Genomic DNA, 17,306 nt, shown 5'->3' with positions numbered 1-17,306 from the left:
GCCGAGTATGCCAAGTTAGTGGCTTTTTCCATCAATGTCATTATGACTTTTTGTGTCTTAATTATAGGTTATTAATGATCCTGTCATAACCAAAGCAAGCTTGGAATCGGCTTTAACACAACCCATGAACAAAGTTGACAGAAATGCACCACTGTTTGATTTCTTTCCAGCCTTCACCCACTCTCTGTTTCATGCAACTGGCCCAATTTAATCATTGCAGAAGTTCTCTGTTTACGTTTAGCAGTTCTACTGCATTGGTCTCCAATTATTTTCAAGCCTGGCGACCTGAATGACTCTTCTGGAGTCTGGGAATCTGACCCCAGAGGACTGTAGCTGGGATAGGTAGTTAGTGGATGTGCTAATTGGCTTTGAGGGGTTATGAAGGTCCAGTATCAGATGAAGTGAGATGGAGACCAAAGCCTGGACAGAGGGTGCCATCGTGGGGGGTAAGCAGGGCACTGGGGCTTTCAGTGGATAATTAAGCAAGCCCCCCGCAAACTGCGTAATCCTGAAAGTAGTGACAAGTACATTTTAGGACAAGGTCATTCTGAGGCCTAAATAGGCACTTTTAAAAGCAGTATAGAATGGATTCAGTAGAAAATGTACCACTTTTGTCTTTCCATCTATCTAGTACTGGTTACCAGAAGTAATAACAGTCAGGTTTATTACAGTTACCTATCTTAAATAAGACATACTTAATGGTGTATGCAGCCTAAATGGTCATGACATGTATTTTCGGGTTGTGTAGTGTAGACGGAGATCGTTTTTTACACACAGTGAAAATGCCAGTGTAGACGAAGATAGTTTTCATTTTAAAATGCTGTTTTAAAACAAAAACCCACTAGTAAACAGGGCCTTAAAGCAAACAAACTGCTTTGTTTACAGCAGTAACCAAGGAATCGCTGCATTGCTGCTGTTCCATAAGCGCCACCTGCTGTCAGAGTGAATTTGTGTTCTCATTCAGCCTGTCTGCTGTTTTTGTTTCGTTCAGATGTTTTATGTAGCATTATATCACAAAGCTAAGGTCAGACTATTCTGTTTAGCTTTAAATTTTTAAATTATACTATCTAATTTACATAAACTGAACATGCTATAATATACAGCATGTTTTTTGGATTGTGATTAAAACGAAATGGCTCTGCAGCTGTTTCATGCATTCTGATTAATATAAAGGCACAGTTTAGGAACCATGATAAACCATGAAATCGTCAGAATCCTAAAAAAAGGAAAAGGTGATGCATATTTTTCACCACTTTTTCCCCACTTTGGTTTCATGTTTTATTTCAAACCATTTGAAAGGCACTTAACATAACTCTTTAAAATGCAGTCAAATTAATAATCTTTTTAATTAAATAAAAAAATGCTTGCGATGTTCCTCATTTTGTAAGGAATAGACTGTGGTTGAGTGGACTGAATCAACTTCTTCAAATCTTGTGTGTCACTCAGCAGCATATGAGTCCCCATGAGTATAGTGTGCACATAGTTTGCATGTTTAGAACACATAGGGCCCTATAAACAAGATCTCAGTGCTGACAGCAGCCACTAAAATAGGAACATGGGGTTGTGTAATGGATTACAGAGGAACTGAGATATGTGATATGAGACCTCTTTTGGATCCCCTTGACCTTGATTTGGGGTCAGGGCTTTGAAATCAAACCATTAAAGACATTTTGTAATGTTACAAAACTTCTATTTCAAATAATAATCAAAGAATCCTGGAAAAAAAGGAATCATTGTTTTCACAAAACTGTTTTTAACAATAATATTAGGACAAAGAAGTGTTACTTGAGCACAAAGTCAACATATTAGAATGATTTCTGAAGGTTCATGTGACACTGAAGACTGGGGTAACGATGCTGAAAATTCAGCTTTGGCATGACAGGAATAAATTACATTTTAAAATATATTTCTCATCAAATAAATGCAGCCTTGTTGAGCTTAAGTGACTTTTTTCAAAAACATATTTCAAAAGTCGTACCGACCACAAATGTATGCCTCAGGTGAGCATTCTTACGATGCAAATAGTGTGGCACATATTGAAAGATGTTATATTGCTGAAACCATCAGTCTGGAACAGTATGTTGTACGGTAGTTTGTGCTCTGCATGTCACCTTCTGTTATGTTGTGATTCATTTGTGATTTATGACTTCTTGCTCAGAAGATGAGAACGCATCGATCTTTGTCTATGAATATCTTATTCTTTTACTCACCCTCACACTGAGAAAGCTGAAGATAGGCTGAGAAGTATAGCAGCTCTGTGTTGCTGGATGAGTTAGCAGACAGACACAGCCAGTGCACAACAGAAAGCATTAAAGGAGCAGTGTCCCTTCATGTGCAAATGAAAATACTGTCTTTATTGACTCACCCTCATACAATTCCAAGCCTGTATGACTGTCATTCCTGCATGAAACACAAAAGGGAAAAACTAGCTCCAAAAAGGCAAAAAAGCACCATAAAAGCTATATTCTTTAAAAGTTTAGTTCACTTCTAGAATAAAAAATTCGCTCATCCCTATGTTATCTGAGATTTCCATGTCTGTTTTTCTTCAGTGAAAAGAAATCAAGGTTTTTAAAGAAAACATTCCATGATTATTCTCTATAAAGTGGACTTTTTTTCAATGGGACCAATGGACTGAACATCCAAATTGCAGTTTCAATGCAGTTTCAAAGGGTTCTACACAATCCCAGTCAAGGAATAAGAGTCTTATCTATTGAAACAGTCTAAGAACAGTATAAAATCTATATACTTTTTAACCACAAATACTCATACTCGACTAATACTTGACTTCACGCGTCACGTAGTCATGTTGGAAAGGTCACGTGTGACATTGGCAGAACTACCAACCCAGCGTTTACAAAGTGAACATGCAAAGAAATTCAAACACCCTTTACAAAAAAGGTAAATCAACAATGTCAGGCGATTTTGAAGTTGGGATGGATTTTTTTTTTCACCCTACCTTTCTGAACCAAAGTACACAGATGAAGAACTAACCAAGCATGACTTTTCCAACATGACTACGCAATGAGTGAAGACACGCATGTGCGTCACAGAGCCTAGTGCAAGATGAGCGTTTGTGGTTGTGGTTAAAAAGTATAGCAATTAAATTATTTATTTATTTTTTTTAGAAAATGACCAACTGATTAGCTAGATAAGACCTTTATTTCTCGGTTGCGATCGTGTAGAGCCCTTTGAATCAGCCATTTGGACCTTCACCTCATTGGATCCCATTGAAGTCCACTATATGGGGAAAAATCCTGGAATGTCTTCCTTAAAAACCTCCATTTCTTTTTGACTGAAGAAAGAAAGACATGACTATCTTGGATGACATGGGGGTGAGTAAATTATCAAGAATTTTTTATTCTGGAAGTGAACTAATCCTTTAAGTCTTCGAAAGTCATATGATGGTTTGTTTGAGGAACAGACCAAAATGTAGTTTATAATTCACTAAAAATCTAGCTAGACAGCTATGGTCGCTGTTCATTGGATGGAACAGAGCAGCTTTCATGTTTCTGCTATAAATATTTGATTTTGTGTTCCAAAGCAAGTGAGTCATATAGGTTTTGAGAAAAGACATGAGGGTGAGTAAATGATGAATTATTATGTCTTGGACGAACTTTCCCTTTAAATGGATAGTTCACCCAAAAGTGAAAATTCTGTCGTCATTTACTCACCCTCAAGTTGTTCCAAACCTGTAGCATTTTCTTTCTTCTGCTGAACATAGAAGATTATGGATAACTAAACAGTTTCTGGTTCCCATTGACTTATTATTCTTTCGTACTATGGAAGTCAATGGGGACCAAAAAATGTTTGGTTGCCCACATTTTTCAAAATATCTTCTTTTATGTTCAACAATAGAAAGAAACCCAAACCAGTTTAGGACAACTTGAGGTTAAGTAAATGATGACAGAATTTTAAATTCTGGGTGAACTGTCCCTTTAACACAGGAAGAACACAAGTCACTCCAGCCTGCCATCTGGAGTGGAGGTTAAAAAAAAGACCCTTGTTTGAGATGAAAGAATGTCTCCTCCTTTTTAGCCACTACTGTACCACAGAAGACGTTGCATTAAGAGACCGCCTCTCTCTCAAAACACCCACAGAAACACACAACCCGTTTTCCTTGTAGTGAATGTCATCTGGCTCCCGTGCCGATTTTCAGCACTGATACATCTCAGATGCTGAATCTGATCTATTTTCAAAATACAGTTTTTCACAGAATGCACTAAAACATTTTGTTTTGTCTACATCTCTAAGCTTATGATTTACTAAATTACAGATGTTTTATGTAAGCAGCTCAATCTAACATTTAATTTTCTTTACAGGAGAATCCACTTTTGTTGACGACCACGGGCCTCCTACACCGAGGGTAAGTTGTTTTATGCAATATCAAACAATTTTTCCTCTCTCTTGTTTTTCTTCAATTTATAATGTACTGCGCAAAACATCCCTGTCTGCAATTGTCCTGTTATTTTGGCCTTCTCACACTAGAGGAAAACATTTCAAGACTTGGTGTTTATTGTAGACTCATTTCCTCAGATTTCACAGTGAATGTAAGGTCACACACATAGTCACACATTCACATTTAACAGTCTCATGAAATGGTTTGACGAATGCACTTTTATTTCCTGTGTTTATGTGTTTGCTAATGAAAGAGGAAGTTTGAATGGTACATACTGCAGGGAGTTTTATTAGACTTTAGTTTATATTAGTTTATATTACTGCCTGGTAAAACATGCTATTTATTCAAAATATTAATTTTATTTTATATATGCACAGTCAAGCCCGAAATTATTCATACCCCTGGCAAATTCTGATTTAAAGTTACTTTTATTCAACAAGTTTTTTTGACCGGAAATGACACAGGTTTCTCCCAAAAGTTAATAAGACGATGTACAAGAGGCATCATTGTGGAAAAAAATATTTCTAAGCTTTTATTTTACATTTGAACAAAAAGTGGCATGTTCAAAATTATTCATACCCTTTGCATACTGTCACAGTCTATGGGAAAATCCAAAGTTCTATACCATTCCAAATAGTCCAAGCTGTTCTAAAGCATCCTAATTACCCTGATTCATTGGGAACAGCTGTTTTAATCAACTCAACAGGTGAAAAACAGAAGCTCTCTGCTGCTGGTTTGTGGACAGTCATGGCTAAGACAAAGGAGCTCACTGAGGACCTGCGGCTGCGCATTGTGGCTGCTCACAAGTCAGGAAAGGGCTATAAGACCATATCTAAATGTTTTGAAGTTCCAGTGGCTACAGTACAAAGTATTATTAAAAAATACGAGACATTCTGCACTGTAAAAAATCTCAGAGGACGTTGTCGGAAGCCAAAAGTGACAACTGTGCTGGCCAGGAGGATAGTGAGAGAGGTAAAAAAAGAATCCAAGGATCACCACCAAGACCATCCTGATGAATCTGGGCTCTGCTGGTGGCAACATCTCAAGGTAGACCAACGGACACTGCACACCGCTGGGTTCCATGGACGCTGACCAAGGAGGACACCACTTCTCCAGATAAGGCACACAAAAGCCCGCTTGGCCTTTGCAAATGCTCATCTGGACAAAGAAGAAGAATTCTGGTCTTCTGTTTTATGGTCAAATGAAACAAAAATTTAATTGTTTGGCCACAGTGATGTAGCCTTCATTTGGCATAAAAAAGGAGAAGCCTTCAACCCACTGTCAAACATGTTTTGGGGTGGAACCTGGGGGGAACCTAATCACAGTAAACGGCACCATGAAAAAGGAGCAATACATCAAAATTCTCAACAACAACATCAGGCAGTCTGCAGAAAAACTTGGCCTTGGGCACCAGTGGACATTTCAGCACGAGAACGACTCAAAACACACAGCAAAAGTGGTGAAGAAATGGTTAGCAGACAAAAACATTAACGTTTTGCAGTGGCCCAGCCAGAGTCCTGACTTAAATTGAATTGAGAATCTGTGGAGGGAGCTAAAGATCAGGGTGTTGGCAATGAGACCCTCCAGCCTGGAAGAGTTGGAGCTCATCGCTAAAGATGAATGGGCAAAAATACCAGTGAAGACATGCAAAAAGCTGGTCAGCAATTATAGGAAGCGTTTGATTGCTGTAATAGCCAATAAAGGCTTTTCTATTGATTATTGAGAAGGCTATGAGGGGCATGCCACTTTTTGTTCAAATGTAAATAAAAGATGAGTAATAATTTTTTAAAATATTTTTTTATGTTTAAAATTGTTGGGGTCAACAAAGGGTTAACTCACACACTCATGACAGCTCATCTAATCAGCATTTCCTACGGGGTGACTATTCAGTGTGCTGATGTCCAGATTATAGAAAGAAAGTGTAATAGAATGAGCGGAAAGAACCAACTTGATTTAAGAGGAGTGTCATTACATGCTCTCTGCAAAAGAGGTTAAACCCAGTGAAAGTCTCAGCTGGGTTTACTCAGAGGATGAACGATGGAACTGTTTCATAATAGTAGGGTTGAAGCCATCACTGTGGTCTGTCTATGGTTTTTTTAGAGACTTGTTGAAAAACGAGTCATTATATGTGTAACAGGACACAGTTGTTTTAAGATGAGAGTCTTAAAGCACTTGTTACTTGTGCGAAACCAAATTCACTTGATTTAAATTCCCTGTAGATTTGAAATGATTTAGAACTGTGATTGTAATCAGTGTTATAATCTGTTTTGTGGTTAAAAATAATCTCGTTTCTCAGCACTACATGTGCTATTTTCCATCTCTTTGTTTTTTGTGTCTCTTTTATGAAATGAGTTCAAATGATTCAAAGACTCTGGAATGCTGGAATGATTCACTGACAGTATTACGATCTGTGTTTTGCACTCAAATGTGACAGAAGAGTCCAGAGGAGAGCAGGAGAGGAGGGTACACCCATAAAATACTCTTGTGAATTTTAGCAATAGCTCACAAACGTAAACTGAACAGTGTTTTATTGTTTCTAACTAGAGGGAAGGTCTGACATTTCCTGCATTGAATATACACTCAAGAGACCTCTATGCCACTGTAAAATAAATCTTTCTTTACAATATGTAATATCCTGCCTCACGAGAGCAGTGCTTTAAATACACCATCTGGTTTGTTAAAACAATTTCTGATAATCATCCTGTAGCAAATTGTATTTTAGAAGGGGTTTAGCAATGCCAAAGGGAACCTTTCGTAGTAAATGTTATATTTTACAGAATCTTATTTAAACAAACCAGAGTTAAAGTAACAGGGAATTTGTAAGTGTGTATGCAAGTGTGTATGTGTATACATGTATATAGTACTCAACATTTAACATTTGAATTTGGTTAAAAAAATCAGTTTTGGTTTTATTACAACTTTGATGAAAGAAATATAAAAAGCTAAGGATTTACAACCGTTTTTATACACAGATCCCCCATTTTTAGGGGCTCAAAAGTAATTGGACAAATAAATATAATCATAAGTAAAATGTTCATTTTTAATCTTTTGTTGAGCATCTTTTACAGGCAATTGCTGCATTAAGTCTGGAACTCATGGACATCACTAAAGGCTGGGATTCCTCTTTTGTGATGCTTTGCCAGGCTTTTACTGCAGCTGACTTCAGTTGTTGTTTGTTTGTGGGTCTTTCTGCCATTAGTTTTGTCTTCAGCGAGTAAAATGCAAGCTCAATTAAGTTGAGATCAGAAGGTTGACATGGGTTGCATTCTGTTTTGGGTCATCATTCATTTGTACTACGAAGCACCACATAATCAACTTTGATCCATTTGACTAAATCTGGGCAGACAGTATATCCCTATACACTTCAGAATTTATCCGGCTGCTTCTGTCTTCTGTCACGTCATCAATAAACACCAGTCACCCAATGCCAATGGAAGTTATGCATGCTCATCTCACAGATGATGTTGTATGCTTTGGATCATGAGCTGTTCCAAGCATTCTCCACACTTTTTTATTCTCGTCATTCTGATACAGGTTGATCTTAATTTCAGTCATCCAAAGAATGCTTTTCCAGAAGTGGTCTTTTTTAGATGTTTTTTTTTTTTTTTTTTGGAGTCGAATCAGGCTTTGTTTGCTTTGTTTACCTTGTGGTGAACCCTCTGTATTTTCTCTCGTGAAGTTTTCTCTTGATTGTAGACTGTGACAGTGACACACCTACCTCCTGGATAGTGTTCTTCACTTGGCTGGATGTTGTGAAACAGTTTTTCTTAACCATGGAGAGGATCATACACTACTGTTGTCCTCTGTGAACATCCAGGCCTTTTTAAGTTGCTGAGCTCACCAGTGTGTTCTGTTTTTCTTAAAATGTACCAAACTGTTGATTTGGCCACTCCTAATGTTCCTGCTACCTCTTAGATGGATTTCTTTTGCTTTTGAAGTCTAACAGTTGTCTATTTTTTTCTTGCATGCAAAGCTTTTTTGTGGGTTCAGAGCAACAGCTTCCATATACAAATGGCACACATAAAATCAACAGACCTTTTACCTGCTTAATTGATGTAGAAAAAAATTAAGAAATAGCCCACAACTGTCCATGAAACCGCTTTTGGGTCAACTGTCCAATTACTTACAGTCTTTGAAAAAGGGGGAGGTACATATTAAAGAGCTGTAATTCGTTAAACTGTTCTCCAATTTTGATGAGAATACCCTTAAATTAAAGGAGTAGTTCACTTTCAGAACAAAAATGTACAGATAATGTATAAACCCCCTTATCATCCAAGATGTTCATGTCTTCCTTTCTTAAGTCGTAAGGAAATTATGTTTTTGAGGTAAACATTTCAGGATTTCTCTCCATATAATGGACTTCTATGGTGCCCCCGAGTTTGAACCTCCACAATGCAGCTTCAAATGGCTCTAAGATCACAGCCGAGGAATGAAGGGTCTTATCTAGCAAAACGATTGGTTATTTTCTAAAGAAAATTAGAATTTATATACTTTTTAACCTCAAATTCTCATCTTGTCTAGCTGTGTGTGTATTCTGTGTAGAGATTAAAAAGTATATAAATTGTAAATGTTTTTAGAAAATAAACGATCGTTTCGCTAGATAAGACCCTTCTTTAGAGCCCTTTGAAGCTGCATTTAAACTGCATTTTGGAAGTTCAAATTCGGGGGCACCATAGAAGTCCATTATATGGAGAGAAGTCCTAAAATGTTTTCCTCAAAAAACATTCTTTCTTCAGTCGTAAAGAAATTGAGTCCATTATCTGTAAATTGTTGTTCTGAAAGTGAACTACTCCTTTAAAACTCAGAGTGTGCACTTTAAAACCATATTCATTATATTACTGTTGAATATGTTTTGGTCAACAGCTAAAATAATAACACAGATAAAAGTTATATTACTTAAATGTGACCCTGGACCACAAAACCAGTCATAAGGTTAAATTTTATAAAACTGAGATATATGCATCATATGAAAGCTCAATAAATAAGCTTTCTATTGATGTATAGTTTGTTAGGATAGGACAATATTTGGCCGAGATACATCTATTTGAAAATCTAGAATCTAAGGGTGCAAAAAATCAAAATACTGAGAAAATCACCTTTAAAGTTGTCCAAATTAAGTTCTTAACAATGCATATTACTAATCAAAAATTACATTTTGATAAGTTTACAGTAGGAATTTTACAAAAAATCTTAATGTAACATGATCTTTACTTAATTTCCTAATGATTTTTGACATAAAAGAAAAATCAATAATTTTGACCCATACAATGTATTTTTGGCTATTGCTACAAATATACCCCAGCGACTTAAGACTGGTTTTGTGGTCCAGGGTCACAAATATGGGCTTAAAGTGCACACTCTGAACTTTAATTTAAGTTTATTCTCATCAAAATTTGAGAAAAAGTTACGGAATTAAAGCTCTTTATTATGTACCTCCCCCCTTTTTTAGGGGTTCATAAGTAATTGGACAGTTGACTCGAAAGCTGTTTCATGGACAGTTGTAGGCTATGCCTTCATTTTCTCTACATCAGTTAAGCAGGTAAAAGGTCTGGAGTTGATTCTAAGTGTGCTATTTGTATTTGAAAGCTGTTGCTCTGAACCCACATTATGCGGTCAAAGGAGCTCTGCATGCAAGTAAAACAGACAATTGTTTGGCTTCAAAAACAAACTAAATACATCAGAGAGATAGCAGGAACTTTAGGAGTGGCCAAATCAACAGTTTGGTACATTCTGAGAAAAAGAAGAACACACTGGTGAGCTCAGCAACATAAAAAAGGCCTGGACGTTCACAGAGGACAATAGTGGTGGATGATTAGATGATCCTCTCCATGATGAAGAAAAAATGTTTCACAACATCCAGCCAAGTGAAGAACACTCTCCAGGTGGTAGGCGTGTCACTGTCAAAGTCTACAATCAAGATTCACCACAAGGTGCAAACAAGGCTAGATTAGACTTTGCCAAAAAAAACATCTAAAAAAACAAAGCATTCTTTGGATGGATGAAATTAAGATCAACCTGTACCAGAATGACAGTAAGACAAAAGTATGGAGAAGACTTGAAACAGCTCATGATCCAAAGCATACATCATCATCTGTGAAACATGATGGAGCAGTGTGATGGCATGATTATGCATAGTTTTCGGTGGCACTTGGTAACTGGTGTTTATAGATGATGTGACAGAAGCAGCCGGATGAAGAGTTGAGAGTGCAGACCTGGAGAGTGCAGAGATTCAACCAAATGCAGCAAAGTTGATTGAACGGCGTAGTACAATATATAGTACAAATAGTACATAGTACAAATGGACAATGACCCAAAACGGAGAGCAAAAGCAACCCAAAAGTTTTTGAAGGTGAAAAAGTGAAATATTCTGCAATGGCCAAGTCAATCTCCTGATTTTAACATTTCCACTTGCTGAAGAGGAAACTAAAGGCAGAAAGACCCACAAACAACAACTGAAGTCAGCTGCAGTAAAGGCCTGGCAAAGCATCACAAAGGAGGAAACTCAGTCTTTAATGATGTCCATAAGTTCCAGACTTAAGGCAGTAATTGCCTGCAACTGATTCTCAACAAAATATTTATAAATATTTAAAATTTTATTTTATATGATTATTATGATTATATTTATTTGTCCAATTGCATTTGATCCCCTGAAAATGAGAGCACTGTGTTTAAAAATGGTTGTAATTCCTAAGCATTTTATGTTAGATTTTTGTTCAACCCCTCGAATTAAAGCTTAAAGTCTGCACTTCAATTTCATCTTGATTGTTTTAATTTAATTCTATTCTGGTGGCATACAGAGCCAAAATTATGAGGATTGCATCAGTGTCCAAATATGTATGGACCTGACTGTATATAACACTCTGAACTTTAATTTAAGTTTATTCTCATCAAAATTTGAGAAAAAGTTACGGAATTAAAGCTCTTTATTATGTACCGCCCCCCTTTTTTAGGGGTTCATAAGTAATTCGACAGTTGACTCGAAAAGCTGTTTCATGGACAGTTGTAGGCTATGCCTTAATTTTCTCTACATCAGTTAAGCAGGTAAAAGGTCTGGAGTTGATTCTAAGTGTGCTATTTGTATTTGAAAGCTGTTGCTCTGAACCCACATCATGCAGTCAAAGGAGCTCTGCATGCAAGTAAAACAGACAATTGTTTGGCTTCAAAAACAGGTGTTTTAATTTAATTCTATTCTGGTGGCATACAGAGCCAAAATTATTTTGGATTGTGTCAATGTCCAAATATGTATGGACCTGACTGTATATAAAAATACAGTGGTGGCCAAAATTATTATAACACTAGTATTTTCACTAAAAATGGTTTTAAGTCAGTTATTTCTTCTTTTGCTGTAGTGTGTCAGTGGGAAATAGCAATTTACATTTCCAAACATTCATTTAGCCATTGATTGTAATAATCCAGTGAGATTTGTGGTTGCACAAGGAGTTTGACAACAGCCAGTGCTACACACAAAGATCTGATCACACCATCATCCAATCTGTCTGGAATGACAAGAAGAAACAGAACAAACTAAGACAAACTAAATCCAGAAGAACTCTGGCAGTGTCTCCAAGATGCTTCAAGAAACCTACTTGCAAAGCTACAGTACTGTTAAAAGTTTTAGGCACTGTAAAAATTCTGTAAAATGAGAATGCTGTCAAAAATAATGTCACAAATAGATTTTCTTTATCAATTAACTTACTTAAATAAACATTTGGTGTAACCATCCTTTTGCCCTATAGGTGCACTTGCGCATAGTTTTTCAGGTAGCTTTGCAGGTAAGTCTCTTGAAGCATCTTGGAGGTGTTGCCACAGTTCTGTCTCAGTTTGTTTAGTTTCTTCAGACTCCTTGTGTAAACAAAAATCTCACAATAATTACAATTAATTACTTACTACAATTAATTGCAAATAAATGTTATTGTTAGGTGCAGTTAATTGTAATTATTTACATAAAGCTGTGTAGTTCGTTTATTTTTTTAGCTATATATAACAGGAAAACAAAAGAGTTTTTTTTCACTGGTCTGTGTAAGACTAAAGCTCATTTTTGACTCTGAGCCACAAAGACAGACAAAGATGAGACTGTGTGCATCAGCAGCTGTCCAGAAACAGAGAGACTCAAACAGACCCATATTTAATTATAGTGTTTAAGCTTGATATGATTTAATAAGAGATAAACTATGTTTGCTTTAGCCTCATTTGCTTTGGGTGTTCCCTCCGAGGAAGCAAGGGAGGTAGTGTCTCCTCAAAATATGAGAAATATGAGAAAAGAATTTGTAGTACAAAAATAAAACAACGCCTCTATTACAGAATGAAACATTAAAAAGAGACTTACAATGGCATAAAAACATAATTTGTGGGAGTTTTTAGTGAGTAATCAACTTGGTGAAATTTAAAGTAGATCTCTGTGTCTGTGATCAATATTTACCAAGCTTTAATGAATGATGATTAAAAAAATTAAAAAAATAGTTAAAAGTTATCTGTTAAAAAGAATAGCTGAACATAAGTGTACAAATAAGATATATTTAAATTGTTACTGCCTTGAGTTATTTTATTTTGGAATAAATGAAAAAAGCTTAAAAACACTAACTCGTTGAGATTTATACTTGGCTTTAATAAATAGAATATGGATTACATTGTTAATGTAAAAATATAAAATAGATTTATTTTCTTTTTCTGTTAGTGTACGTAATGTTTATTTAACCAAGAAAATGTGACAGGGACATGAATTTACATTTGATTAAAAAAAGCCTCCTCATTTCAAAACACCACTTCACACCACTGATATATATATATCTATATACAGAATCCCCTCACAAGTGATATTAACATCAAATTTAAAAGATGTCTTACCCTAGAGACAGGTGTGCACAAGAATGTGGTTGGCATGTGTATATATATAAAAATGTATATATAAAGCTCAGAGTAAAACATTTGGAAAATATGACTTCCTGAATGTGAAAGTAATGTAATCAAAGTCCAGTTCAATGTGTGCATTTGTATAAATCATCTCCTTTCTACTAGGACCCCTGTCTTCACTATTTTCCTAGGTAATAATGTTTAGTGTGGATCAGTACAGATTGGGAAAGACTTTAGTAGCTAAAACCCCCGCAGTTACTAAAAGACCCCAAGCCAGCAATGATAGCAACCAGTTTTAACATCTCACAGCTGTGGAAAAACAAGCTCAGAGTTTATAAGCACACCAACTATGCAAAGATGTTTACAGATTTATGAAGAGCTCCACATTCAAACATACTACAAAAATGCAGCAGCAAAGTATTTCAGATTTAGATTTATCACTGTACAAGTAGCCTCTACCAGCATCTGTAAATCAACTGGTAATGTATGCAAGTGACATCAAGATCACAACTTACGATTTAATGCATTGTGAATTGTTTTGGGTAAAAGCTGCTGCTAAATCCATAAATCTACACAACCGTTCGAAAGTTTGAGGTCATTTAAAAGTTTTTTTTTTGTATCTTTATTTGATTTGTTTGATCAGAAATACAGTAAAAACTAGGGCTGTCAGTTTAACGTGTTAACTTAATTAGTTATGAAAAATGACGCAATTAAAATATTTGAATGCAGTTAACGCACTGGCCCTGCCCCCAGACCTGTACATCATCTTATATTTAATAGAGTTGACTGTTGACCGATATAATGCAGGGCAACAACTCTCTAAATGCAGTTGTGCAATGAAATGAATTGCGCGTTTTGAACGATTCATGTGAATCAATGTTTCAAAGGCCCATTCATAAACAGAGCCATTTACTTCATTCCTGAATGAATCAGCCGTTTGAACTAATCGAATGAATGACTCATAAAGACATTTACCACCACCTGCTGGCAAATTTAGTTTCTTATTTAGAGTATAATTTCATTAAAAAAAAAAAAATAATAATAATAATAATAATAAAACATTAAGGGTAGTTCACCCCCAAAAATGTTTTCTGTCATTTATTCACCCTAATGTTGTTTCAAAGTTTTAAATTCGAACCTTTCTTTGTGGAACATAAAATAAAGTACTTTGAAGACTGTTGGTAACAAAGCTGGTTTGACTTTCTTTGTATGAACGAAAATACTGAGATGTTTTTTAAATTATCTTCTTTTCTTCTGTTCCATAGTTTGTTAGGCCGTTGTAGCCTAAATGTTTATGTATAATTAATTTTATGTTAAATCTAATAAAATGTTTCTTTTTAAAGCTAATTTGTAATGTCTACTTGATACTTTCTCATTTAACACAAAAATAGCTTTAAATAATCTTTTGTGGGTATTTTCAGTCAAATTTATTTTGCGATTAATTAGATGAATTAATCGACACATCATGTAATTAATTAGATTAAACATTTTAATCGAATGACAGCCCTAGTAAAACCTAACTATTTGAAATATGTATTATTACTGTTTTTATTTCAGTATATTTTAAATGCAATTTATTGCTGTAATGGCAAAGCTAAATTTTCAGCAGCCATTACTCTAGTCTTCTTTGTCACATGATCCTTCAGAAATCAGCCTAATATCTTGATTTGGTGCTCAGGATACATTTCATATTATCAAAACTGTTGTGCTGTTAAACATTTTTGTAGAAACCGTGATACTTTTTTCAGGGTTAATTTTGATGAAGGGAAATCTGAGAAGAATGGCATTTATTTGATTTTTTTTTCACTTTACTTTCACTTTTGATCAATTCAATGCATACTTGCTAAATAATAGGATTTAAAAAAAAAAAACTTACTGACCCCAAAATTCTGAATGGTGTAGATATAATGCATCTATAAATGGCTGCTGAAAAAGAACAATCTAAAAATTGGAGGAAGCATTTATTTAGCAGTAGAATAGAATGAAGGCGTATACAGATGGACATTTCCTCAGAGTAATAATGAGCTAAGAGATGAAATGCAGAAGTGTGATTATCTTCATATTACTCAAGGGGAAGAAGAAGAGCGAGAAAGGAATAAATGTCCAGTGAGGGAGGGAAATGGAGATTGAGTGAAGGAAAACGGGATGGGGGAGAATTAGCAAGGCAGCTGGGCTCACACAAGGCCTCTTAGTGTGTGTGCGCATGGTGTAAAAAAAAAAAGAGAGCATTCTCTGGAACCTTGAACTGTATTTGTTGTTTTGGGAGCATGCTGTTCCACACTATGGAGTGTGATACTGAGAGAGAACGAATAATGAAAGGCATGGGGGGGTCTTGTTTAGCTAGTGTTTACAGACCTAAATAAAAGCAAGAGTGACTATTATAGTCAAGTTAAAAAACAGAAACACAAAACATCCTGTCACACTGTATTTGACACGAATGGTTTCTCTCAGGAGCATTTCTCACACAAACACACATACACAGGGGATAAAGAAGCTCTCCAAACCCCAGTTTCATCTAGGATGCTGGCCTACAGGGAATTCCGTTCCTCCTTCCACACTGGATGTTCGTCTAGGAATTTACAAATTTCCTCTGACTCTCTCTTGAGGAATCATTCTTATGGTAGTGTTGGCGTTTAGTCCCACACCTGAGCTACAGTATCACCATTGTGTTGTTGAGCGGGACACTTAACCCCAGGATATTCCAGAGGGATTGTTCCTGTCCTGTACACTCATTTAAATATACAGTACTTTAGTAAAAACACAGGTAGTGTCTTACTATTCATAAGTATTAAACATACTTGTTACAGATTTTTCTCAAGTTTTCAGTTGGTTGAATTTTTTAAATATCTGACTAAATTATTCAGAGTTGGAGTTCTTTCTTTCTTTCTTTCTTTCTTTTAGCTTTCGTCATCATCCTATGAAAGCCGTTTCCGTCACTGAATAAAACCTTTTTCTCACAATTCTGACTTTTTCATAGAATTGCATGATACAAACTCACAATTTGTACTTTTTTTCCCCTCAGAATTGTGAGATATAAACTCCCAATTGCGAATTATAAAGTCAGAATTGTGTGATATAAACTCACAATTCTGACTTTTTTTCCAGAATTATTTATATCTCACAATTCCGACTTTCTCACACACAATTGCAAGTTATCAACTCTGAATTGTACGTTTTAAACTCACAATTCTGAGAATGTATCAGTCTTCTTTCTCCCCTCAAAATTGGACTTTATAACTCTCAATTCAGAATTGTGAGAAAAAAAAGTCAGAATTGCGAGATATAAACTCACAATTTTGACTTTTTTCTTCAGAACTGTGAGATATAAACTCACAATTCTGACTTTTTTTTTTCCAGAACTGTTTATATCTCACAATTTTGACTTTTTAACACACAATTGCAAGTTATTAACTCTGAATTGTAAGTTTTAAACTCGCAATTCTGAGAACATATTTGGACTTTATAACTCGCAATTCAGAATTGCGAGAAAAAAGGCGGAATTGCGAGATATAAACTCACAATTGCAAGAAAAAAGGTAGATTTGAAAGATTTTAATCTGCCAATTCTGACTTTATTTCTCGCAATTGCGAGTTTATATCATGCAATTCTGAGAAAAAAAAGATTAAATTGTGAGATATAAGTCACAATAATCTTTTTTACTTTTTATTCAGTGGCAGAAACGGGCTTCCATATCATCCAGCACTAACAGTAATTGAACAAAATATAAAAATGTCAGTCAGAACTGGACAAAATTTCAATACTGTTGCCTTTTTTGTTTTTTGTTCTTCCTAATAACTATGTGTTTTAATGTCTGTTTGTCTAGGAGCTGCCATTCCCAAGTCAGGTGATCTACAACAGGGTCGGCAAGTGTGGAAGTCGGACAGTCGTCCTGCTGCTGAGAATTCTGGCGGAAAAGCACCAGTTTAACCTGGTGTCCTCTGACATCCATAACAAAACTAGACTCACAAAGCATGAGCAGGTCAGTGGATGGGTGTGTGTGTTTGTGTGTACAAGGCAATTAACGCTTCTGAGAAATTGCAAAGCAAGATAAAAAGCATAC

At 35.7% G+C, this 17,306-nt stretch overlaps 1 protein-coding gene across 1 annotated transcript in view; it reads left to right on the top strand.

Moving 5' to 3' along the window:
- The window catches only part of usta (uronyl 2-sulfotransferase a), an 85,421-nt gene that overhangs the window by 48,151 nt on the left and 19,964 nt on the right, over positions 1-17,306 (top strand). Inside the window, exons 2-3 of the mRNA XM_073816559.1 lie at positions 4,320-4,363; positions 17,070-17,225. Coding sequence (XP_073672660.1) covers positions 4,320-4,363; positions 17,070-17,225 — 200 coding nt within the window. The remainder of the gene's footprint in view (positions 1-4,319; positions 4,364-17,069; positions 17,226-17,306) is intronic.

Source organism: Garra rufa, chromosome 13 (assembly GCF_049309525.1).
Source record: "Garra rufa chromosome 13, GarRuf1.0, whole genome shotgun sequence".
Taxonomy (NCBI): Eukaryota; Metazoa; Chordata; class Actinopteri; order Cypriniformes; family Cyprinidae; genus Garra; species Garra rufa.
The sequence above is the reverse complement of the archived record's forward strand: the minus strand, read 5'-3'. Positions and strand labels throughout refer to the sequence as shown.